The sequence below is a fragment of the Monodelphis domestica genome, chromosome 5 (assembly GCF_027887165.1).
Source record: "Monodelphis domestica isolate mMonDom1 chromosome 5, mMonDom1.pri, whole genome shotgun sequence".
NCBI lineage: Eukaryota > Metazoa > Chordata > Mammalia > Didelphimorphia > Didelphidae > Monodelphis > Monodelphis domestica.
The window spans coordinates 302978617-303006294 of record NC_077231.1 but is presented as its reverse complement, the minus strand read 5'-3'; the positions used below and the strand labels follow the sequence as shown (position 1 = coordinate 303006294).

Genomic DNA, 27678 nt, shown 5'->3' with positions numbered 1-27678 from the left:
TCTGTGATTTTATTGTTATAAGGAATTTCAAGATGAGGAAATGCCTTCAACTCATGCAGGTAGATTTCGTTTGTGCAAGCAAACTAGTCTTAGAGAGTTACCTGAATGGTCAATGATTTGTCCAAGGTCACACTTCATTGGTGCTCAAATTAAATATTTCAGTTTGGAATTGAGGGTAAAACCACACTCCAAGAAAGTTCTGATTTCCCCAGAAAGCACATGCTGCTATCAGAACTCCACACATCAGTGGGAAACTCAAATTGTACTGAATAATTCTGTTGGGGGAAAGGAATATGGGACAGAATGCAATATGTTTTTCTTCAGCTTTGTCAACAATAATGAGCAGCCTTCGAAACAACCACTGTCTCCATTTCATTTTAGACAATGGCTTTCTATTATAGCTGAATCCTATCACAGTCTCACAGACTTACCTCCTATGTAAATTCTAATGACTCCTGGACATTTAAGAAGGCAACCTGTCCCCCTGGGCTTGGCCTATTCCAAAGACTACTATTCAGGCACTGGTGTCATTCCAAAAATAGAGATAGGAAGCAAAAGGCCACTAGGACCTGAATCTGGGACGTAGATTTGTTGTTTCTTGTGCAAATCGTAAATCTTTTTACAATGTCATCACTATTTTTGACAATATTTTAAGTTTGTGTTCTAGAAGAAATATCATCCAGGGTCACATCAATGGTCTGTCTAGCCACTACTGCATCTCAGATGGGACCCCAGGAGATACTTTGCCAGAGATGATCAAAGACATAGTAGAAGCCCTCACAAGATTAGGGTCATTTACTGAGCATCTGACAATTTCTTTTTAATGGCCCATTTGTCTGTCCAAAATGTATGAATTCATGCAATATTGCCTTAACTAATTCAATTTTTGAGCTTGTAGGATCTCCAGCTGAGGTAGCTTAAAATGAAGATGCCAGCTAGGTGGTGAAGTAGATTCAGGAAAACTGAGTTCGAATCTAGACTCAGATTCTTACTTGCTGGGCAAATCTCTTGACTCTGCTTTAGGGATAATAATAACACCTACCTCACAGTGTTTATGTAAGACTCAAATGAAATAACCCAAAAAATCTATACAAATGCTAATTATAAGTTAATAAATGCTTAACAAATAGTCACTTATTCATTCACTCAAATGTCATTCCCCCAATTTTGGTTTCCCTGTGGCAGGAAGTTTCTCTATATTTGTTAGTTTTGATGTAGTGAATTATTTAGGAGCCTGACTACTTTAGCTTCATTAGAGTGCCCCCACTCTGTTAGGATTTCTAAGAACTCCATAAATTCTCTCATTGCCCTTGTGTAAAAGAACATTTTTATTAAATCATTTTAATGGGAAAAATTATTGGATCTAAGGCAGAGAGTTGGAAAGAACCTTAGTTCACCCATTGCAGAAGGAAATGGCAAACCACTCCATTATCTTTGCCAAGAAAATGCCAAATGGGGTTGTAAAGAGTCAGACACAATTAAAACAACTGAATAACAGCAAATTCACCCATAACCCAATCTTGTGAAAGATAAAACAGAAGGATTAAGTGATTTGCTTGAGGTCTCTCAGGTAATAGGTAGCAGAAGAAGGACATAACATGTCTTCGGATACCAAATCCAATACTTTCCCCAGTCTTTATCTGCTGCTCTATTTGGTTTCAGTTCTAGGGAACATGATGTTCCTACCAGGATAAGCTCATCACTTCTGAACTCACCACCATGCTGTTGACTCAAACCTTCATTGACAACATCTTATTCAGCTTCTTCTCTCCTCTTATTGGAGGACTGGAAGGCAGGGTACTCCTCCCAATGCCTTCCTTTGTAGAGGGCAAAAATTGGGGTTTGAAGCTCACTCTGCTTTGCATCTGCTCACCTGCCTAGTTTCCAATCTTCAGCAAAAGATGCTCCCATTCACCAGGTACCTTCTGGCTTCATCCATTCCCTATCCTACTTGCTTTTATGTGTTGTATTCTCTGAACAGATTCTAAGCTCCTTGAAGTCAGGGACTATCTTTCTTTTTATCAATTGCATCCCCAGTGCATAATACAGTGAATGGTGCTTAATAAATATTTATTGTATTGGATTTTACTGTCCTTTGGCTGATCAAATATTCTAGTCATTAGAAGCTTGGTTGTACTCCAGAACCCAGATCTCTGATTCCTTGGCCCTGGGTTCAGAATATACAGTCTCATGCCTTTGCTGCTGTTCCCACTGATTGTAATTAGGACATTTTCTATGCTCAAACAAGCTCCTTTTTGGCTAGAACACTTCATTTTTATGCCAGCTGAGAATGTCTTCTCCAGTGGTCATCTTTTATTTAAAATCTTTAAATATTTTATTCCCCTTTATTTAGAAACTTATATGAATAGATCAGAGTTCTGACTAGTATTCAAAAGGGCAGTGGGATAGAATTTTTCATCTAAACTTTCATTAGGTCAAACAGTGGGGCTAACTAAAATTTATGGCATGGGAAAAATAATCAAAAACAAATTTTCTAGTCTAAGTTTCATTTCTTTTGCATCCATATTTCTAATGAGTCAAGATCAGTTATAGGAAAACATCAGAGAATTTCAGAGCTGGGAGAGACCTTAGAGAATCCAAAGTCAGTAACATGGTCAAGGTTATTATGCTTTGCAGTAAGTTGGGGGAAACAAGCAAAACACTAGACTATGAAAAGACTTTAAAGTTCCATACATCAAAGTCACAGAATTATAGATAGAAGGTCAGAGTTTGAAGGAGTTTCAGGGGTCACCTAATCTTACCCATACTGGTACAATAATCTCATCTAAGCCTTTGTCTGAAAATCTTCAATAAGGAGGATCCCATTATCTTCCAAGATATCCCAGTTTCATATTATTGTTTATCCAACCCATTTGCTTCTTTGCAACTTCCTTCCATGGTTCTCCCATCATGCAAGATCCAGACTCTGTAGAATGACAGCATTGGAAGGAACCTGAGAGGCCATTTGGCCTCTCATGATCATCTATGCAGAGCAGGAGGATCCCTTGGAAGTCTTCCAGCCCAATCCCACACTTTACAGATAATGAAACTCAGGACTTCCTCATTATCACACAACTAGTTAGAAAAAAGAGGTGGGAAAAGAACTCTGAACTCTCCAATTCTGATCTATTCTTCTCTCCATTGAAACCACATTGAAGTAATGAATATTCATTCTCAATGGATGTCTTGGGGTGACTGGGACATAGGATCATAGGGGACATCTAGATCAACCCTCTCATTTACAGATGAAGAAATGGAAACTCAGAGAGGGTAGGTTATTTGACAGTGTAACACAGTAAGTGGAAGAGCCAGAATTTGAATTTAAGTCTTCTGATTTTGCATCTTTTTAATGATACCACATGTTTTCATGGCCACCTCATTGTTCAGGCAACTTTCTCTCTTATGGGCTAGCCTATTAGTGCATTGACTTGATAAAATAATTTTTACCCTCTATGACAACATTTGGTCCCTCTGATGGTCTACACATCACATGAGCTGTAGCATTTGTGATAATAAAGTCATTCTTCTAAGACGTTCTTTATGGAGATGAGTCTGTTTTAAGCAGAGCAGTAATACACACATGTACACAATACATACTGAGAAGATTGGATTTAACTATCTCCTGATTGTAACATTGAAGGTATTTAGCTCTTCCTTTATTGGGAAGATTGAATTGTAATCCACAATCTATTTTTAAATTGTAATCCCTAAAAGGTGGTAACTCAGTATTTTAAGTAGATCTATCCATTTTAACTACAAAAAGGTGGTAAGTAACTACAAAAGGTGAACTAACAAAAAAAAAGTGCTAAGTAACTCAAAAAAGATATAATCTAACCAAAGAAGGGGTGAACTAAAGAGTGGGCAGTCCTGGAGAGAGCATCTGCTGTGATTGGTGGATGCAAAATTTAGGGGAGGTGACACAAGAGAAAAAGATCTTTAAAAAGAGGACCAGAGGCCAGAAGACCATATATTCAATTCAAGGAGATCAAAGAGCCCTAGAAGAGCTCTCTGACTCAAAGGAGAGACTGAAAGACAGACACTTGAGGAGTGACCAGAAGACAGACACTCAGACTTGGAGTGAAGACAGGTGGCTGTGGAACTGGACCCCTGGAGGAATGTGGGCAGGAGACCTCAGACTGCTTTTCCATTTTAGATGGTCACCGTTGGTGAGTGAAAGGCTGACTTAGTGTCCCTGCCTTTCTTGGAGGTGTGAACCTCTGAGAAAGGCCCATTGCTTTGAAATTCTTTTCCCTGATTAGGGCCTTAGAATTTCTACCTGGCTCAGAGGAAACCAGAGTTTTCTCTCTCTCTCATTCCTTAATATCTTCCCTTTATTATAAATAAACTACCATAAATTCCATTTACTTTAGTAATTCATTTTGGGATTTAGAAATTAAATCCCTGGCAATCACCTGTGTAAATATTCAGAGTCCAACCACAATTAAATTTAACAATACACATGCAAATACACACAGTTATAACATAATAAAAACTCACATATGCTTTTGTACATATGTGTACATATACACATTCACATAACCCATATATATACATATATATGTATACACAGACTCATACATACACATAGACACAGCCACACAATACACATATTTACATAATATAGACAATTGCACACAAAAATTCACTCAACAGTCACATAGCACACAAATATGTACCTTTATGCATGAACACACAACTAGACACACATTCATACACCCAAGCATACAATCCACACAATATACATGCATAGACATACATATGAATGCATATATCTGTGCACATAGACAAAACCCCACATAAGCAAACACATATGAACACACACCCCATGTATGCTTAGCAAGAAGTCATTCCCTGTAATATGTGGATCTTGGACTGGCTCCACCATTGCCTTGTTTTGCAATTAGCAATGTACTGCTTGTGGACCCAATTATAAATGGGCCACATCAGCCCCACTAACCTCAGGGGATACCAAGCTGCCCATTAGAGGTTATGGGAAGAATACAAGTTGTGCTGGGGGCTGCTAGATGGGAACAGGATGGATCTTTTGGAATGTGACCTTCAATGCTGAGAACATACAAAACCTCTTGGACTTGGGAGCGCCGCGTGCCTACTGCTCTATGTATTGTTATTTTTCATTGCTGCTCTCTATTCATTAATGATGATGAGGAGCAGAGAGGATAGAGGTCTACTTCTGGAGGCAGAAAGAGGAAAATGTTCCATATTACATAACGAATGTTTCCTATGTACCTTGTCGAGTCAATTAGCCATGTCCAACCTTTTGTGACTGTATCTAGAGATACTGGAGTACTTTGTCATTTCCTTCTCCAGTTAATTTTGCAGATGAGGAAACTGAGGCAAACAGGTTTAAGTAACCCGCCCAGAATCACACAATAAGTACTTGAGGCTGGATTTGAATTAAAGTTCTTCTGACTTTAGACCTGATGTTCTAAATACTGTACCATCTAGCATTTCCCTTATTGGAATTTGAGCTCCTTTAGAAAAGGGACAGTCTTTCTTTCCTTTTTATTCCTTAGGCTTAAGTATGGTGTTTTGAAAACAGTAGGCATCCATTCAATGCTCTTACACTCAATCATTCATTCATTCATTCATTCATTCATTCATTCATACATATATTCACTGATTCATTCATTCATGAAAGACCAAAGGTAAGTAAGTTGCTTACTTTTCTAAACTGCAGGCTTACGTATCTCCCTCTATCTCTGTCTCTCTGTCACTGTTTCTGTCTCTTTCTGTCTCTCTTTGTCTGTCTCTATTTCTGTCTCCCTCTATGAACATATTTCTCTGTCTTTGTCTCTCTCTGTTGCTGTCTCTGCTCTTTTTGTGGCAGTTTCAGTCTTTGTCTCTGTCTCCGCCCCTTACTTTCTATCTTAGAATCAATAGAATATCAATAGAATCAATGACTAGCCCAGGGTCATACAGCTAGGATGTGTCTGAGACTACATTTGAACTGAGGACAAGGACTGGCTCTCTATTCACATAGGCACTTAGTTTCCCCTGAGGGCCCATCTCTAAGACTACAAATTGTAGAAGAATTTATCTGTTTCAGTAGAAGGGAGTTCTCATGCTGCTATTTCCTAGATGGCCACTATCAATTTCTTTATATAGGGACATTTATTAATTATACAACACCAATAAGAACTCAAATTCTGCTAAGTGACTGGACAACTCAGCCTATCATAGAACTGAATACTAGCCAGGAGGGCAAGGCTAGGAGATTAGTATGCCCATCCCAGTCACAGGAAGCCAGTAGTAATGCATACACTAAGTGATCAATACAGTCCTATTCACAAAAATGAGGAGACACAGAGAAAGATCAAGGATTTTTACTGAATCAAAATACAATCTATATGTGTTTGTGGTTCAGGCAGGAGAAGAGGGGAAAGTGATGAATGGGGAATTCATCAAAGAGATGAAAAAGCATCAGTATAACCATCCTGATCAAATATTATCTATTACTAAGTACCTTGGACAAGTCCCTTTATTTTTCTGGGTTTAAAGATTTAGATTAGAATTAAAGAGTCCAGCACTGGAAGAAAATTCAAAGGCTGATTTGTCTATACCACAACTGAACCAGCATTTCCTTTATGATATCCCTGACAAGTAGTCACCAGCATCTGTTTCAAGGCCTCCAAAATGCAGGGAGCTCACTACCACTAGAGGCAGACAATTTTACTTTAGGATTATTCTGTTTTTTAGAAAGCTTCTCTTTAAATTGAAACCAAATTTTTCTCTCTCCATCATTTATCCATAGCCCAATGGTTTTGTTATCCAATACCTAATAGAAGTCCAATCCCTCTGTCCATTAAAGTCCCTGAAGTATGAGAAAGCCACCATTATTTTCCTAATTCCAAGGGAAGACTCCTGAGTTCCTTTAACTAATCCTGATCAGACATTATTTTCAGTCTCCTCACCCTACCATCCTCTTCTTCAAAGCCATTTTCTAGATCAGTTCTCTCCCCCAACTGCCAATTATGATGCTAAAAGGTATATAAAAATAATCATATATGTATGTGTGTGCTTGTGTGATCCTATTCTGCCACATGTAACCTTCTATCTAGAAGCTAGTTTCAAAGGAATCACAGAAACTAAAGAGCTTGGAAAGGATCCTGTTATCATTATTTAATCCAACTCTCCATTTTATAGATGAGAAAACTGAGGTACATCAATGCTGAAGGACTTCAGCTTGGAAAGGATCCTGTTATCATTATTTAATCCAACTCTCCATTTTATAGATGAGAAAACTGAGGTACATCAATGCTGAAGAAGGACTTCCTGGGGCCATAAAACTAGTAAATGTTTGAGGCAAGATTCAAACTTTGGTCTCATAACTTCAAGTTTAGCCTCCTTCCTACCATACTAATATATATGTGCACACACATGTGCATACATACACATATGTAAAAATGAAAACATGTATATTATAATACTAATACATATCTCTATATATCTATTCTCTACCCATCTTTCTATCCATCTATTGATTAATCTATCTATCTATCCATTCATTCATCCATCTCTCCATTATATTATCTATCTATCTGTCTGTCTGTCTATCTATGTCTTTCTATCTTTCACACACATTCCCTTACAAAATCATTAACACACAACATTAAGGTATGTCTTCTCTTATGGCACCTACTAACATAAACATGTCCTGACTCTAGAGTAGGATCTCCTTGAGGGCAAGGCCTCTATCATCTTTTAACCTGTGTATTCCTATGACCAAGGACAGTGCCTTGGGAACAGCAGTCACTTACTCACCCAATGATATGATCATTTTTTGGGACTGTGTCATATCTTCTAATGTAGAATGCTTGTGCCTTCCCCTAAAAGAGGCTTCAATTTATCCTGTATATATTGTGTATGCTTGCGGTATGTACGTATTGACCCTCCTGCCTACTGGACTCTTGACTCCTTTTGCCTATCTTTGTATCCTCAGGACCAAGTACAATGCCTGATACATATTATTGTTGTTATTCAGTCATTTCAGTTGTGTGGATTTTTATGATCCAATTTGGGATTTTCTTGGCAAAGACAAAGGAGTAGTTTGCTACTTCCTTCTCCAGCTCATTTGACAGAAGAGGAAACTGAAGTAAATTGAATTAAATGACTTGCCCAGGGTCACACAGATATTAAGCATTTGAAGTGGGATTTGAACTTTGGTCATCCTGACTCTAAGCCTGGTGCTCTATGCACACTGCTCCACCTAGCTAACTAGCACATAGTAAGTACTTAATAAATTCTTGTTGACTTGAGGATAGGAGGGTGGGGATCCTGGCAGATTCACTTTATGTCCCCTGTAGTGTACTGCCTTACACTTAACATGTTTAGGGGGTTTAGTTGACTAAACAATTGATACCCATAGACAGCAAAGACTCCTGAGTGGGAATTAGTTGGGGAGATAAGTGAGTTCTGGGATATTTTTAAAAGAAATTGGGGACAGCTGGGTGGCTCAGTGGATTGAGAGTCAGACCCAGAGACAGGAGGTCCTGGGTTCAAATTTGATTTCAGACACTTCCTAGCTGTGTGACCTTGGGAAAGTCACTTAACCCTTATTGTCTAGCCCTTATTCACTCTTCTGCCTTAGAACCAAATACCCAGTATTGATTCTAAAACAGAAGGTAAGGGTTTCAAAAAAATTCCCTGATTTAATTATGTGCCAAGGACGATTATAAAACAGTGGGACTTTTTTATTTTTCAAGTGTGGTTTGCGGATCATTGTCATTATTTTCTAAAGTGTAAACAAAATAATAGAAAATAAAGATTTTTGCCAAGTCAGAGATATAGAAGGATATCTTTGGATACAAGGATAAGTCGTTTACTCATGATGATAGCAAGTGTTTGTATATGCTTTAAGGGTTGCAAAGGGCTTTTTAATAATAATAAAAAAACACCTTGCGAAATGAGTGCTATGATTATTCCCATTTTACAGATAAGGAAACTGAAGCAAAACGAGTTTGAGTGCCTTGCCAAGGATCATACAGCCTTATAAGTATCTGAGGAAGGATTTGAATTCATGTCTTCCTGATTCCAAGACCAACATTCTGTCCCACCTTGTCACTTCACTGTCATTTGTAGCGTGTGGATATGAAATTCTCTACTCCCTTTCTTGATGATTATTTTAGTAGTATATTAATATAAGTTTTCATTTAATCATCACTGTATAAGCATGAGATTTTCAGCAGTGTGGCCTTGAACTTTAAACTTGTTCTAGCATCCTAGCAGGTGTTCTTGATGCAATCAAGATGTAATTTTAATAAAGTTAAGCCATGATAGCAAAAGTTGAGAGTAGGGACTTTTCTAAGCATCCTTATCCCTAGAATAGTCCCTATAATACACATTAGTTACCACCCTTGATTACTTGTGGTGATCTTCTTTAAATTTGCACCCCAGAGCAGAATTATATCTTGCTTAGTCAGATGTGACAGACTCCTTTTTCTTCTGATTGGTTGCTATTTTTGGTTCAGCTATTATAAGATTATTATTTGTTTGGGGAATGTTTCAGTTTTTACATTTTGGTTTGATATTTTGTATAACTTTTTCATTCTTTTCATCTAAGAACCTGTCAATTTTTGTATCATTTTGGTATAAAAGGAGGTCACTCCCAAGGCTCAAGGTGTTTGGTCTTGACCACAGTCTGGCTTTATTATGGGACTGGCCCTCTCTCAATAAACCTATTTCTTTTTGGCTTGGAGCCTTTGTTTTACTTTTGCCACAAGAACATATTACTAGAGACTTCAGAGGTCATCTGGTTCAATCTCTGCATATTTCAGATGAGGAAAATGAAGTCCAGAGAAGTTAGAAGACTTAAAGCATTGGTAGAAAATCATAGATCTGCAAAGGATTATTATCAAGTTCAGGTTTAAATATGAAGAAACAAAAACAGAGAATGTCTTACCCAATGTAATAAATGACCAGAATGGGGTCACCTACATTTACTTTGGGGACTAGAGAGAGAGAGAGAGAGAGGTATGAAACAGTCAAAGAGATGGAGAGAGGGGAGAGTTGGTCTTCCCCTCTCTTCCCCTAGGGAAGACAGCACATGTTGTCTTTTAGAAGGACAGAATATGTTTCTTAGAGACTGGGTTGAGTATAGAGGTTAAAGACTGAAGCTGACTCTTTCCCCTTGAGGAGAAAGGTAAAGTTCTCTACCCAAGCTTCACTTCCCTTCCTTGTTGTTATGAGGCAGGCAGACTTGATCTAAGAGGAATAACTCTTTTATTTTAAGGGACACACAAAACTGAGAGAGTGGAGTTGTTGGGTAAGGGGAGTGGGAATAGGAAATCCCTCTGAGCTAACAACTGACCCCCTCCCCAAATCCTGAGCATTCAGGCTATCTACTGACCCTCCTTGGTCAGTTGTGAGATCTGTCCTTATTTCTATCTACCCTAATTGTGGCTTGAAGTTTATAGGACAAATTTTAGGGAATGTAGAGAATTCTTCTTTAGGTGAATGACTTTCTAACAAAGTCCCATCCACTCCTTTATCCAGCTGGATCCAAGGGGTTTGGGTTCACTGAGAGATGATCAGTGCTCAGAAAGGTCTTCTGTCTCAGAGGTTTCTCTCAGACCAGCCACTCCAGGAGATTTCCCAAAGAGAAGTGAGATGATCTGGCAATTTCTCCTCAGCTCTTCTATGTTCTTTCCTGGAATCCTCCATCTTCCTTGCCCTTCCCCTGCTTGGGTTACTCTTTTCCTTGCTGCATCTGACTTTCTCTCTTACACCAATGTCACAAATGTAGTAGTAGGATTTGAACTCAGATCCTGTGCCTCCAAGTTCAGAACCATCTCTATTGAACTACATTGATTCTCTCACGATTATCTCACCACCTTTATGCAAAAAAATGCTTATGAGATGTTAGAATATTTTTATGCCTTTTCAGTAGGTGCTAGGTAAGTTAATTATTATTTACTAAGTGCCTACTATGTTCCAGGGACTGTGCTAAGTGCTCAGAATATAAAGGCCAAAAAAAAAAAAAAGAAAAGAAATCCCTCTTCTCACTTAGCTTAAATATTCCCCACAAATGAAATTATTTTGCCATGCAAGTCTCCTTTTAAAACAGAGGGCAAATGTAACTTCAGCCTGAGGATCTTCTCAGATTTGCACCAAAACTGGATTTCTATCTCAGTAATATGAAGTAAGCACCTAAGGAAGGGTAGAATCCCTTAGACCAATAGCTAATGACTTGGAGTCAAAATGATTCCAAGGAGCCTTCCCTCAAACTGCACTGGGACAGAACTTTGGGATAGTTCCAAAACTTATTCCAGAAATGCTTTCTTTTAAACTTGTCCTTATGGCTCATACTTATGGCAGTAGACCTCATTGTAACTTGTGAATCAGAGTCATTATTATCATCATTTATAATTGTAAATGATAATTATTCATTTGACTTGGGCAGAAAGTATGGACGAAGGCAGTTCATTCTAAATACTTGTCTAATGTCCTTGGCAGGGTTGCTCAAATCTCTTTGTTGATTTCGGTTTTGATCAATCTGGTTTAAATTCTGAACTATAAACAAAGACAGGAATGGATATTTTGATCTCTTCTTTCTCCTTTGTTGATACAATTTACCCAACCCTCCCTTCCCACCTCCTGTAAAGCTATCAGTCTCCTGGGTAAGGCCAGCAACCTCTTGCCTTCAAATGAGGCTGTGTCCTGGTGTGATTTTGACAAAAGTGAATGAGGAAACTTTTCCAGATAGTCTCTCTTATAAACCAGACTCGATGTAGCAGTCCACCCCTAGCTATGGGCAAGGGGAACAGTTGGTATGTACAGATTGTCTTAGAAGAGAGCATGCTCAATCTTGAGCATGTTCAGTATTGCACGTGGCTGGGAAAGCCTCTGACCCTTGACCCCAGCTTCCTCCAGGTTAGGGGGGAACACAGGTTTCTTTGTGCTCACCTGGTTAAGAGAAACCACACCCATACCTTGTCATTAAACAATGATGACCATTCCTGTGTACTTGTATATTTGCATATCAAAGAGATTAAATAGGCCTCAGCCAGCTCCGCCTCACTCTCTTCTGCTCTTGCTCCCTTCCAGCTTGCACTGATGCCTGTCCTCACATTAATCTTTCTCTATCATCTCTCTGACCTGTGTGGTATTGAATCTGGATCTCTGGACTGGTAAAAGCCTTCGGAAGGGTCCTTTGATCAGAGCTTGGCTGTGGCTCATTGGTAATTAATAAAGACTCATTCCTGCCACCTCATATCTCTACTTCGACTCTGTCATCCCCCTCATGGTATCAAAAACTTCTATCCTTTCTCTATCTTCCTACCTTAAAGCTTCTCTCTCCCCTCTGAGGAAGCTTTATCCAAGGAGATTCAGATTAAGAAAAAAAAGAGCTCTGAAGGACTTCTCAATTTCATTTGCACCTCATTAAATCCAGCCATAAATGGGAAAGGTGACTACAGCTTCACTCTTCCTCCCTCCTCTCACCCATCCCCCTTGTCTTTTTTTTTTTTTTGAAACACAAGAGCACATAGATGAAAGCAGCTGAAACATTGAGGTCCCAGACGACTGAGTGTGGAACATGCCCCAGGCACAGATGTTTAATGCTCTAGTTCATACTGACAGAGGATGCATAGGGTGATGCAGCTGAAGCACCAACCAGAAATCTGAGGGACTGGAGAATGGGCAACTCAAGGGATACTTGAGAGCAATATCATTAATCATGGACTCAGAGGGATCTACAGAACATGGAGAAACCATCTAATAAACTCAGTGCATTTCAAAAAATTATTTCCTACCAATTTTTCTTCAATTTTTTCAGAAGGGAAAATTAATTCCTCTTAATCACTCTTTTCATACTCTACATTTCTTATGTTCAGGGAAGTTCTTTCTGATGATTAGTTCAAATCTTTCCATCATATTTTGTTTTGGTTATATTCAAACCAAACTATAGTTTCTCCAGAACTCTATATCTCCCTGTGTTCTTCATTTCCCATCTCTGTAACTTTGCACAAATGGTCTTCAACAACTGAAATGTACCCCCATCCCTTACTTCTGCCTCTTATAATCACTGTTCAGTCACATCTAATTCTTTTTTATTCTACTTGGGATTGTCTTGGCAAAGCATGGGAGTGCTTTGTGACTTGGTCAGGGTCACACAGCTAGTAAGTATATGAGGCCCAATTTAAGCTCAGGAAGATGAGTCTCTCTGACTCCAAGTCTGATGCTCTATTCATTAGGCTGCCTTGCTGTCCTCTCTTAAAATTTATAACATATTGAACTCTAGCGCAGTTGTGGTGGAATGATTCTATCTTACTTCCTCAAAAACTTTCTGCAGTTCATTGATGCCTACCTCATGAAGTACAAAATTCTTAGCTTAAAAATCTAGGCCAGGGAGGTGCCTTGCATAAGAGTGATAACTAGCATTGATGTAAGCCTTAAAGGTTCGTTTTATCCTCACAATAATCTTATCCTCATTTTGTAGATGAGAAAACTGAGGCAGAGAGAGATGAAATGATTTCTTCAGGGTGCCACAGCTAGTAAGTGTCTGAGACAGGATTTGAACTTGGATCTTCCTGACTCCAGGTCCATTGAGCCTCCAATTTGTCTCTAAGGTTTTGGGGATATATAGCTCCTAACATTGCAATGGGCTGTTGATGAAAGCAAATTTTTTGCTTTGAGTGATTTGACATTCTTTTTAGAGCATTGCCTCCAGAGCGATCCTGGAAGGAGAGCTTTCACTTTATACCTTTCATGATTGCAAATGCAGTAAGATATCCATTGACATTTAACCATGTATAGGTGCTAGATGCTGCTGAGAAGGCTATGTTAAACAAGCCTTTTATCCAGGAATGACCTGAGGGAGACACATACTTGAAGATATGAGGAAGGCAATTAGGGTGAAAGATAAATGCTACTTTAATGGATGGCACCATCCAAGAGGATTCAGGAGAAGACTGACAGCTGTAAGGAGCTTCAAGTTCCTTCCTGGCATGCCTCACTATGGACTAAAGATTTCCCCCAAAGCCCAAGTCTGATATTTTCCCAGAAGTATAGGAACCTTCAGCCCATAAGGGTAATAAGAAAAATCACCCTTGAGTTGTAAGGTCAAGTCAATAGGGTGGACATAAGTTTGATGTTCTCTACTCAGAAACCACAACCTGCTTGCCAGACTTAGCTGCCCACAAGTCTTGTATAAGTCCTATTTTGGGGTTTGGTGTACTGTTTGTTTCTCTAAGGTACTGTTTGGGGTTTGTGCTCTTGCCATAAGGCACATGAAGGGATCAAAGAGCTCAAATATCTTCACCAGACTGCCACTACTAATTTTAACCAAGATAAAATAAGATGAAAAATTTTTTTTGGTTTCTCTTTGGTACCAAATTGAATTTCAAAAAGTAAGATGAAAGCAATTCAGAAGGAAATTTCAAATTTCTTTCTTATATACTCTTTTCTAGTGATTTATAAATATCATATACTTTTAAAAATGTCCATATTTATAGATATGGCTCATCAATTACTTAATCAACAAATATTTACTAAAAACCTACTATGTGCAAGGAACATTTTTAACTTTGGGGATAAAAAGGAAAAAAAAAACTCAACACTCAATGCCAAAGAGCCTATATTTTATCCCTAAAGATTTTGCTCCTTACATTTCAATAAAAAAATTCCCACTCTCATAAAATCATGAATCTCAAAAAATCTATCAATCATTTTCCCAAGCCATACAAACTTCCATCATACAGTTATAAAACTGGCAGCTTGCCTCTCTTCCTCACTTTCATTTCCATTTGTTCTTTCTTTTCCATTCTTCCTTCCCTCTTTCCCTCCCTCCTAGATTTTTTTCTTTCCTTCCTTCCTTCCTTCCTTCCTTCCTTCCTTCCTTCCTTCCTTCCTTCCTTCCTTCCTTCCTTCCTTCCTTCCTTCCTTCCTTCCTTCCTTCCTTCCTTCCTTCCTTCCTTCCTTCCTTCTTCCTTCCTTCCTTCCTTCCTTCCTTCCTTCCTTCCTTCCTTCCTTCCTTCCTTCCTTCCTTCCTTCCTTCCTTGTGTAAGGCTTTCAGAAAGTCATATGATAGTAGATATGGAGGTAGAAGGAACCTTAGAGGTCCAATTCTCATATTTTATAGATGAGGAAACTGAGGCCCAGGGAAGTTAAATGATCTAGTCAGAATCATATAACTAGTAGCAGAGATGAGATTCTGAGATTCCAAATTCATTGCAGATGGTAGATTCAATATAAATACTTATTTACTTATCTTTCCATAGTATAACCTGAGTTTTACTTTCTTCATCCATAAAATGAAGACAGTAATATGATAATGCTTATAATAAACACAATCATAATAACTAACATTTATATAGTACTTCCTATGTACCAGGCACTATGCTAAGCACTCCACAATTTTGAAATTATTTAATCCCCACAAAAACCTTTAGAGGTATGTGTTATTATTATACTCATTTTACAGAAGAGAAGGTGAGGCAAACAGAGGTTAAATGACTTGCCCAGGGTCACATAGACAGTAAGTGTCTGCCACTGGATTTGAACTTAGATCTTGACTCCTGGCTTTGTATTCTGTACATTTTGGCACTTCCTACCTATCCCTCATAGGGTCCCTCTGAAGCTCAAATAAAATGATGCAAATGAAATTCTTTGCAAACTGTAAAGTATTATATTAATGTCAGATATTGTTATGAGAAAGAATGTGATGTGATAAGAGGGGAAAAAACCTAGAGATTTTGTCATCTAAATGGAAAATAATCAGATGGTCCAATCTTCTGCCCCGAGTCAGAGAAGATACAATGTATGTCTGTATAATATAGACATCCCTTTTATGTATTTCATTTATATGTATATGTGTTTATGCCTATATATGTATGTAATTTTATTTATTTCTCTGGAAGTATCTATCTTACCAGTAGATTGTAAGCTTATTGAAGGCAGAGACTGCCTCACTTTTGTCTTTATATCCCCGGTGTTTACGAGTAATCGAAACATGGTCAGCACCTGGTAAACACTTGTTCACTCTCCCCATAGTAGAATTCATGGAGCTTAGAAGACGATTAACAAATGCCCAATTAGCACTATGAATTTCACTCATCAGCCAGACTTTCTTCCATATTTCTTGGCTGAGTAATCTTCTATTCAGGGTAGTCTTTGTCAGAAAAATCTCTATCGTTTTGGGGTACAGTGGATAGAACAATGTTTTTGAATCCCTCTAATGTACACACTAATTGTGACGCTTGGTTTCTTCCATATTTCGTTTTCTCATCTGTAAAATGAGGGTGATTTTTTGACCTCTCGGTCCACTTCTAGCTTTCAGTTCATGGCTCTCAGTTTTTGTTTTCTTTGTGGAACCAGTAAGAAATGTGGCTCTCCATTTGGGTCCCCACAGAGATTTGTTTGGTGGGGTCAAGGCTCAAGAACAAAGGAGTAAATGGAATTTTGGGAAAGCATAAGCTTTTCTTCATCTCTCTCATTGTATCATGTCTAGAAAAAAAACAATGAAAATACTTCTGACTTCTTTACCATAGAGAAAAGAACACCTTCCACATTCAAAACTCATTACCATTTTCTCTGCAACTGATTAATCCTAGAAAGATTAAGTGACTTGTCCAGGGTCACAATGACTATCTGGGTCAGGGGTAGAATTTTTTTTCCTAATTCTAAGGCTGCCTTTAGACTTCCACCAGTGTTTCAATTACATCTCTTTATCTTAGGAAAGAAAATGTCCACCACTTTCTTTTGAAAAGCTGAAAAATCAACCCCTGAGAGAAAAAAGAAGAGGAGCCATGAAAGCTACAAATACAGTGAATGGAAATTCCCAGCCCCCTCCAAAAAATTGGGGATAGGAAAGGTGAATCTTTCCATTGCTGTCTTTCTCTCAATGGACACTTAAAATCCAGTGAGGTGGAAACAGCCTATGCCCTCTATAAGCAAGATTATTTTCAAAGGTCTCTAAAGGGTAATTATAGGGAGTGGTACTAATTCCCAGCTTCTTCTATTAATTGCAATCACACAATGGGCCACTTCAAACAATCACCCTGGAGTGCTCTTAATAAAAATAGTTAATTTTAAATAGAGCTGCAGTATTTGTTGGTTGCAAAGAATACATTTTCCCAGAGTCTCCTAGGTTTGTGTGTGTGTGTGTGTGTGTCTGTCTGTGTGTCTGTCTGTCTACTTTTTCACTAAATGTCTGCTTGAGAGCATTATCTTCCCAAATCAGAATTAGCTCAGGTCTCTCTGCTGCCACTCCTGATTGACATTTTCAGCCTTATTTCAGTCTTATTGATCACTATGGATTGCATTTTTCTTGGATAAAGAGTTAAGGGAATACACAAGCCCTTTGTAAACCTTTACAGGGTCTACCACTGTGAGTTGGTGAAGATGATTAGAGTTTCTGATGCTGGTCCCCAAATCCCGCTTTCATTTCGCTTTCCTTTGTTGCTCATTATATTCTTTACACTACCTGTCCATTTCCAGAGGAAAGATACTTGGGGGAAGAAAAAAGATAATCGATAAGCAAAATAAGAGAGTCAACATTGCTACCTGATGATATCAGAACTGCAAATGAGTAATGGGAGAAAGTTGGGCTTGGAGACCACAAGAGAGCAGGTGTCAAACAAAGAGAGTAAAAGACAAGATCATCTTTGTATTGGGGCCATTGTTACATTATGGGAATCTCGTGATGTCACAAAGCACCAGGGGCTTAGGACATTCAAATAGAACTGTTGATAAGAAATCCCTGGCATGAAGGGCTGGGTTCTGGTGACATTGTAAACCATTGGCGACTGCAGACTGAACAAATGGAAAAGTAGATAAGAGGCTTGTAAAACAAGATTGTCAAGCCATTTGGAGGGTCTAGTGACATCCTGGCTCTCAGGTGGCCTTTGCAGAAGCTTACAAAGAAAGGCTAAGAAATTAAATATAACAGGTCTTTAATTCCATTGAGGGGATCTTGTTGACATAAAATCAAGAAGGTAAAGCTAGACAAATCTGCAAGGTCAACAGAGGCCCAGGATGAAATAGATATGCCCGTTAAGTGAAATTGGTTTCTTACACGGCATGTAGATTTTTCCATTAGAAAACAAGGTGAGGCAGCTTGGCTATTGAGAAAAAGGAAATCACTCCCCCATTTTTTGGTTTTGAAGTTGTTTCTGCTCTGGAGGACAAAGGTTCCCATGGGACTGTGTAGATTGTGGTTGGGTAGGAGGGAGGGTGAATTTTATCAATTCAGGACTGGAGATGGATGCCTCCTGTCCTTGCCCCATCCCACTGAACCCCTGGAGCAAGATTATAGGACTGTGGATGGAGAATATCCTCCCCTCCCCTGTCACCTTATAAGAGGTAAGTTTGCAAAGACTACCACTGAAATCCACCCTCTTCCTCTAACAAAAAAGTGTTACAGTAGTCAGTGTTCACACATGTTCTCCAACCAAAGGATAGAATGATTTATTCATAAGATTATGCAGCTCTGGTATAGCTTTATTCACATGTTATTGTAGGCAATATCCCCAGAGCCTAGTACTGAGTAGGCACTTAATAAATGTTTGTTGATTGACTGATTAATGCCATTATAAAAATAAGAACAAATAGAAAAAATCTTCTAATTTGCAAAATATTCTGAAAGATGGTAGTATACTGAGAAGTTGAATTTGCGAATAGTACCAGTCTTTTTTTATTTTTTAAACCCTACCTTCTGTCATGGATTCAATATTGTATATTGGTTCCAAGGAAGAAGAGTGGTAAGGGCTAGGCAATGGGGGTTAAGTGACTTGCCTAGGGTCACACAGCTGGGAAGTGTCTGAGACCAGATTTGAACCCAGGACCTCCCATCACTAGACCTGGCTCTCAATCCACTGAACTACCTAGCTACCCCCCACAGCCCCCCAAAAATGTACCAGTCTTGTAGGATGACAGGCAAGTATTACCTAAAAATAAAATTCTTAGACTAGAATTTGAAAATAGAGTTAAACAATAATCAATGACTTACATTTAGAGATGCTCAACATAGGCCCAGAGATGGGAGGTCCTGGGTTCAAATCTGGATTCAGACACTTTCTAGCTATCTGACTTGGGGCAAGTCACTTGACCCCCATTGCCTAAAGTAGACTACCAATGATGGCAAATCTTTTAGAGACTGAGTACCTAAACTGCAAACCCTCATACCACATGTGAGTCCCCTCACCTTAGCCCAGACAGGAGAAATAGGAAGCACAACCATTTGGTTACTGGGCAAAGAGGCAGATCGTGTGAGAAACGTCCTCAGGTGCTCATGGAGATGGAGTAGGAAGAAGCCCCCTCCAGCATGTGTGCCATAGGTTTGTCAACACAGGATTAGACAATCTCTAAGGTCCTCTCTAGGTCTAAATATATGAGCCTGTGATATACTCCTTTTGATCCAGTGCAATTCTTATTGACAGCTTCCTATAAACTCATTAGGCAAGCAATGAAAAATTGTCATATTTTATTGCCTAAGAACATTTGCTCTATTTCTTGTGATGCATTTAAAATTTTTAATTCATTTTATTATTTAATCATCATTGTCATCTGTTACTTGCCTATTAAGCATAATCAAAGGTCACACATGTTTTCTACCACTTATATTTGGCTCAATCTTTTCCACATAAATGTAAGTTGAGCTAACATAATATCTAAATAATTGTCTGTCATAGTCAGCCTTTGGAAAGAGGTCTTCAAGCAAAGACCTGTGGTATAGAGGATAGAGTTCTGGGCCTGGAGTTAGGAAAACTCATCTTCTTGAGTTCAAATTTGGTTTCAGACTCTTACTAGTTGTGTGACCCTGGGCAAGTCACTTTACCTATTTGCCTTAGTTACCTCATCAGTAAAGTGTATTAGAGAAGAAAATGGCAAACCACTCCAATCTCTTTGCCAAGAAAATCACAAATGGTGTCCCAAAGAATAAGCCATGATTAATGATGGGTGGACATCATAGAGGAGATGTGTTTGGTTTGCTATTGAGTGGAGCCTCCTATATATTGTTTCTGACTGTGTAATTAGAAATCTGTTATCCCATCATTTTACAAATAGGAAAACTGAGATAGGAGTCATGAAGTTATTGAAATGTCACACAGAGAATAAATGGCAGAGTCAGGATTTGAACCCAGATCCTGTGATTCCTATTCTATTTTTCTGATACCCTATGATACTTGCAAGGCACACACTATGGTGTTTCTGAAAGAGCCCTTGGATTGGAGTCTGAATACTTAAGAAGGGTGCAGTGGAATGAGCCACCTTCCTGACTAGCTATCTTGGAGGGTGGGTGGGGCAGAAAATCCTGGCTAAGGAAGTCATGCCCATAAATCAGGAAAACAGTTAACCTACTTAAAACAAGACTGAGACACTTATCTGAAAAACCTCTTGAGTGTCCTACATTTAAACAATGAATATGCTAATTATGATTCCTATCTTTTCTCCTCTGCTTTCTCTTCTTTATGTCTGTTCCTGATTGCTACCTTAACCTAATTGTACAGCATTGCATATAGCTTCTAAATCCCTGATCCTAGGTCTAAGAAGAACCTAAAGATGTTACCTGTTGCAATTAGGTATAATTTCCATGTTATTAATGAAAAAGACAAGATACAAGTTTTAGTGACTTGCCCAATGATCTGTTGTTCACTCATTTCATTTCTGTCCCACTCTTTGTGACTTCATTTGGGATTTTCTTGGCAAAGATACTGGAGAGGTTTGTCATTTTCTACTCTAACTCATTTTATAGATGAGGAAACTGAGGTCAACAGGATTAATTGACTTGTCCAGGGTCACACAGCTTGTAAGTATCTGAGGTCAACTTTGAACTCAGAAAGATGTCTTCCTTACTTGAGGTTCAGGGCTTAATATATCTTAAATCTAGGAATAGCCTAAAGATGCCATATGTTCTGGTCCTTGCCTAGATTATTTCCATTTTATTAATGAAGCTGACAAGGTATGGAGAAATTTAGTTATTTGCTCAATGACACACAGTTGATAAAAATACAGATCAAAAAATAACTCAGACTTGGCTATTTAACTGACTTGGGCAACTTGTTTACCTTCCCTGGGCTTTGGTTTCCATACCTGTAATACAGTACAGGTTGGTTTCTATCTAGTCAAGTTTTATGCTGTTTTAAGTCTCTATAATTTATCTTTCATAATCTTGCTCTGCTCATTTTTCTACTACCCTAGGCACAAAATACTTTCCTTTTTGGCCTTCCACTATCCACTTGATTCTTCCTCAGTTCCTATTTCTTGCTCTGACCTATTTGGATGCCACTCTTTATGAACAGCTTCCATCTCCCATATTTTCATTCATTCATCAAACATTTATTATGTTCCTTGAAGTTAGTGATTATCTTGCTTGCTTGTCTTTGTATCCTCCACCTAATACGGTGGCTGGCATATAATGGAGTAAGTATTTCATAAACAAATTTTGATTCCTTGATTTCCTAAGGTAACATGGTTTTGTTCTCTGCCCTAGAGGAAGAACACCAAATGGAGATGAAACCCTATTTCCTGCTTTCATAAAACTTTTCAGTAATATTCTCTTATTTCTTTAGGCCGGTATGATCCTATGTTTCTAACATGCTACTCTTCAGTCTTGAATAGCAATCACCATCAGTCTTGTCTACTCCTATTCCTGAAAGATCTGGAACTGTTGAAGGAAATCAAGAAATTCTATTGACTAAATTCACTAGAAATGTTGCCATCTAACTTGATGTTTTTACTGCCTTGAAGCAAGTATTTTATTCCTCTTTCTTATTGATTTTGTCTTGCATTCACAATAGCAGTCATTCCACATCAATTTTTGTTGCCATCTCTCCACACAGATTATCTTGTCTCTTGCTTTACTAAATCTACTTTGAAGATGACATGGAACTCCCTTGCTTCTGCCTCTTTATACCTCAGAATCTCTATGTGCCTTTTATCTTTCCAACCTCCCTCTGATCTCAGAGGATGATGTGGCCTTTTTCTTTTCTAAGGATAACCAATGCCCTTGCACTTCTGATCCCATCCAGTATTGTCTTCCCTGAAAAATGGCTACACTCATCATCCCTATCTTTTATCTTTCCTTTTCTGCTAGGTTTTTCCACTTTGGCTTCAAACATGTTCAATCTCCCTCTGCAATCCATGCCCACCCCCCATCTCCTGACTTTATCACCCCCTTAAACTATTATGTTCTCTCTTATACTGACAGCCTTTCTGAAAAAAAAAAAAGTAATCTGTTCCTGCCACCTGCACTTTCTATTCACTCACCAATTCTTTGTAATCTGACTTCTATCCCTAACAGTTTCTGAAAACTAACTACCTTTCTTGTTATTATCAGTGCTTCCTATTTGCAAGTTCAATAGCTTCTCCTTAGATCACATCCTTGACATTTCTGGAAGATTTTACATTGTAGATTGCCACCTCCTACTTCTTCCCAAACTGGATTCACTTTCTTCCCTTAGCTTCCATGCTACTGAAGTTTCCCCAATTCACTTTGAGTCTCTGATAACGCTTTCATGATTTTCCCTTTCTTCACTCTCTCCCTAAAACAGTTTTTAGCTCTCTTCTTTTTTTTCCATTGTTCCCCCTGAATATACTTATTCACTCCTGTGGTTTCAATTATCACATCTATGTGGACAACTCCCAAATCTATCATGCCAAATCCAAACCTCTCTAGACTTTTTCCCTAGTCCTGGTTTTGCTTGAATGTCCTGCTGATACCAGTCTCAACTTGCCCCCAAATGAACTAATTATTCCTCATTCCTGCCAAATCCTGCCATGCTTCTCTCAATATCCATATTTCTCTTTACAACATTACTATTCTCCTGTTCATTTAGATTTGAAATCTAAGTCCCTTTTGACTCATACCACTGTCTCATTCCCACCCTCTGTATCTATCTATTGTCCAATCAGTTGTTAATTCTTGCCAGTTCCATCTCCATTAAAAGATTCAGTGCAAACCTCTTAGGCTATCTTGAAGAGTCCCTATAACCTGGCTTCAACTTATGTTCTCAACCTTTTGTGGGCTCTGTACTCCAGTCAAATGCGATCTCTCTCTCTTACTAGCTCTTTTCTGCCTTCATGCATTTGCCTAGGCCAGTTTCCATGTCTTGAGCAAGCTGACCCATAATCCTTCTGCCCCAGATCCTTAATCCTCCTCGCCTTCAGTGACAATAGCAATTCAAAGATATTTAACATTGCCAATAATGCTCCCTCTCTTTGACTTATGTGTAGAAGTCATCATCAAGAATTTATTAAGTACCTAAGTACATGTACCATGCTAAATATTGGGGAAACAAAGGGGAAAGGTATAGTCTCTGTTGTCTAGGAGAAAGTTAAGCTGTAATGCATTTTCAGGGGGTTTTAGTATAAATCCCTAATTTTGCAGATAAGGAAATTGAGAGCCAAGAACATCAAATGATTGTAATAATATCCAGAATATAAAAAGTTCTGAATAAATGAATGCTGATTTATTGATATGACTGTGAATCATGGAATACACAATCTTTCAATAATCAAAATTGCAAAAGGGTATATGTAGGCTGCAACATATTACCTTTGATGACTTGATATGAGAACTGATTATATATATAAGTTTGAACTTATGGTTTTATCTGTAAATGAGGAATTGTCTGATGTGGAGACTCCCATGACTGATATTGCTTGGCAACTTATATGTTCCTTACAATTTGAGCATTCTGTCTGGGGCCCTATACAGTTTATTTTTTTGCCCATATAACTAGTGTACATCAAAAATAGGACTCAGATCCAGGTCTTTCTGACTTGTATGCAAACAATTCACTATGTTGTCTCTTGGCCTTGATGATCTCATTAAGGAAATTAATGAGGAGTAGCATCACATGGAGATGACAAAGGATGGACAACGTGAGTGCTACATAACTATTCTCCCACAATCAAAAGACCTAGAGAAAGACCAGTGAACAGGTTCTCTATGGAAAAGGCAGTTGGATCCAGTGGAAATATTGATTTAGGGTCAGAAGACTTCAATCTGAACCCCGGAATTACTACTTACTACTTGTCTGATCTTGGACAAGGTCACTTAAATTTCCTGGGTCTTAGTTTCCTCTTCTTTAAAATAAGGAATTTGGACTATATGACCTCTAAGATCCCTTCCAACTTCAGATCTATGATCCTATGAATTACGGAAGGAAATAGGTGAAAATAACCAAGGATGAGAAGGCCTGGATGGATTTTTTATCACTGTTGGAAGTCATCTCATATGTATACCTCCATGGTGAGGCACTGGAATACCAAAAAGTACTTATAGGAATTAATTAGATTCTTCCCTTCCTTTCTAGAGATGAGAGGGAAGGGGGAAATCTTTTCTAGAGAAGATTAAAAAATGGAAGTCAAATCAATCAGAAGTCATTAAGTGTTTATCATGTACCAGACGTGGAACCATGTAGTGTAAGCCTTATCTCACTAAAGTGTTTGCTCATGGGGTCATTTATAACTCAAGAAATATGATAAAATTGAAACTGAAATAGGAGAGTATTTTACTACTTTTCTTTTTTAACCAGGAAAAATCCTACTGGCAGAAAAATATCCCTTTTACTTCATAAGCAAACATCAGCTACATCATGTTCCCTTTTTTTCCAATATCCCCAGTTCTCTATGGCCAAGAACAGAGTCAAAGAATTCAAATATCCTGATGCTCAATCACTTTTTAGAAAAATGAATTAAACTTTTTTTTTTTAAATGAAAACCCTTACCTTCCATCTTGGAATCCATACTGTATCTGAGGCCAGATTTTAACCTAGGATCTCCCATCTCTAGGCCTGGCTCTCAATCCATTGAGCTACCCAGCTGACCCTACGAATTAAACTTTTAAATCCAATGGAAACTGCACTATACACCTGTCAAAGTCTAAATTCTTCATGTGTGAATAAAAGAAAATCATTTAGTGACTGTAGTTTGAAAAGGGCTAGGGCATGAAACTCAGACAAAGGCTAAAAGGAGAGAGCTGAGCACATTACAAGATGAAGGATGCCTCCTTTCTAAAGAGTACATGTTTTCCTTTTAGCAATAGAAACTTGATAGATGAAATGAACATAAATGAAGGTGAATGTTCACCTTATTTTCAGTGTGAATTCATATATTACATACCAGAGAGGCAACCATGTGGAATCATATCAAGAATTTGGTGAAGCCATATTGGAATCCTAAGAGGTGCTTCAGTAAATGTACAGAATGAGTTGAATTAATGTTACCAGTCTATACATTATCAGGAGAAAATATGAGAGCTATCATAGAATGCAGGGTAAGAACTTACCGTTCCTGTCGTGCCCAAGGAAAGATGGTTCATCTGTTGCGTCAGGGGGCCCATCATGCTTGCTGGCTGCATTGACATAGTGTGGTCCATTGTTGGTGTTATCACAGCACCCTACAAACACACATCATTGCTATCTCAAAATATGCTCCAATAACAGGGAGAAATTGTGTTTCTCAAATACAAACAATATCCTCTAAAAGCCTGTCATGTCAAATATGTATACATCCTACAGACAAGATAAATAAAGGCATCTGTTATTTCTACTTCTAATGAGGCCATTTTGTGCCTGTTCTAATTATATATCATCATTGACTTCATTGCTTCTGACAAAATAATGCCCATGATTTGTCCATAGTGAGTGTGTAACTATATGTTGAAAAATGTCTGCCATTTACATTTTCCCAACTCTATGTGAAATAGACTGACCCATAGACACTGTATGTTTTCCCTACAGGCTTCCTAGACATTTAAAACCTTCAACATCTTAGAAACTTGAACTCCAATGGCAATTATCTCAGCTTTCCTGCTATCAAATGAGGGTCTTGAATTATGACATTTTCCCCATGATTAAACTTGACTAGCTGTTGACAGTCATAGTGCCAGCTCCCATTGAACAAAGAAGGCTAACATAGATCAGGAGATTTCTTTGCTCAAGGACATAAGTTAAAAGCAAATATAACAGAATTGGGCAGTGGAGCTCCTGTTGTCTATTGGCCACTCCCTCACATTCATCACACTTTTCCCATGCCTTTGACTTGAGCAGACAAAAAGATGGAACTGTATTTGATGCTGTTCAATGCTTGGATGAGACAAATGTTACAGGAAGTCAATTTACCCTCATTCAAGTGCTTTGGATACTCAATTCCTAGCACATGCCTTTTAGATAATTCCCCAGGCTACCTACCACTCATTTGGGAGGTACTCAATAAACATTCCAGGATTGAGGGAATCATCTGTCAATTACTGACTATAAAGAACTGTGATTTCTTCAGTGAGGGTCCCTACCCCACTGATGCAAAGTGCAAACTTTCTTGGATGATTTTTGTTGTTGTTGTTGATAGCTGTGATGGAAAAATTCATCAGCTCAGAGCTGCCCTTCTGGTAATGAGCTCGGCTAGGCTGCTCCTCAGACAATAGACATCCAATCTGTCCCCTGGTCTATCCCTGAAATATTTACACCTTGGAAATATTTTTCACTGGTCTACATTCCTTATGTTTAGAATGCAATCCATCCTCAACTCTACTATTTAGAACCTAGGGTTCCCTTTAAGGTTCAACTCAAGCACCACTTGCTCTCTCTCTCTCTCTCTCTCTCTCTATATATATATATATATATATATATATATATGTATATATATATATATATATATATTCCCCCCATTCCTCATTTATTAGCTTTCTCTCTGAATAATCTCTTATCTGTTTTATATAATTCAATATGTACAGCTTGTCTTTACCTACTTCCCCTCAATCCAGATCACCAGTTCCTCAGTTTAATAAATAGTTATTGCTTGACTGATGGAGGAAAGGTCTTTCGTGAAAGTGAAAGATGTATACATTCATAAATTGATATACTAGAAAAGGATGCTAGAGATCATGTAGATCAAGTGATACATTTCTCAGGTGAAGAAACTGGTGCATAAGTTCATAATTTCTAAGTAATAGTATAATTTATGTGTTTACTTCTTACTAAATGGTCATACACATAAATAACATTTTCCCCCTGCTTACTTTACTCCTCTTTCTCCATAAAAGAATATGGGCCTATTATCACAGCACAATAAGCAATTTGGCAGTGAATAAGCCAGGACAGATGAATGTGGGTGGCAGTCTCAAAACACAAAACAATTACCATAAGCAAATGTCTCCTGAAAAGCTTTTGCTTAAGACTGTGGGTTCGCCTCTATGTTTTCCATACCAAACCCCCTCCTTTGGCTGACACAGAATTAGCTTCCCACTATGTCTTTTCTTTATTTTGAAAAAAGGGGTACAAATTCTCTTGGTCTCTCTAATGTCTTGATCTCTGTTTCTCTCCTCTCTTTTTACTCTCTTCCTTTTCCTTTCTATATCCTTCCTTTTTCCTCTGTCTCTTTCCCTTCCTCCTCCTCTTGCTTTCTTTTCATCCCCATCTCTCGGTATCTCCCACAAAGTCACATGTATGTACAAAGACATAAATACACATACGTGTATTGCATGTATACATATATACATTTATGTAAATAAAATAATCCAAGTGAAGTTCCTTAAGTGCTTTCTCATAAAACTTTTTAGCAGGACATATTATATATCTATCACTAATAATATATACATAACATATTTACTCTATATACAACACATACATAACATACATACTACATATAATACATATATGGACATGTATGTATGCATATATTTAATTAGTAGATGTGTAAACAGGACATTTCACTCAG

At 38.2% G+C, this 27678-nt stretch overlaps 1 protein-coding gene across 15 annotated transcripts in view; it reads right to left on the bottom strand.

The window, feature by feature from the left end:
• RBMS3 (RNA binding motif single stranded interacting protein 3) overlaps positions 1-27678 on the bottom strand; it is a 1500462-nt gene that overhangs the window by 45873 nt on the left and 1426911 nt on the right. For all 15 annotated transcript variants that reach the window (XM_056800925.1, XM_056800928.1, XM_056800932.1 and 12 more), the window contains one exon: positions 25250-25360. In XM_056800925.1, coding sequence (XP_056656903.1) covers positions 25250-25360 — 111 coding nt within the window. The remainder of the gene's footprint in view (positions 1-25249; positions 25361-27678) is intronic.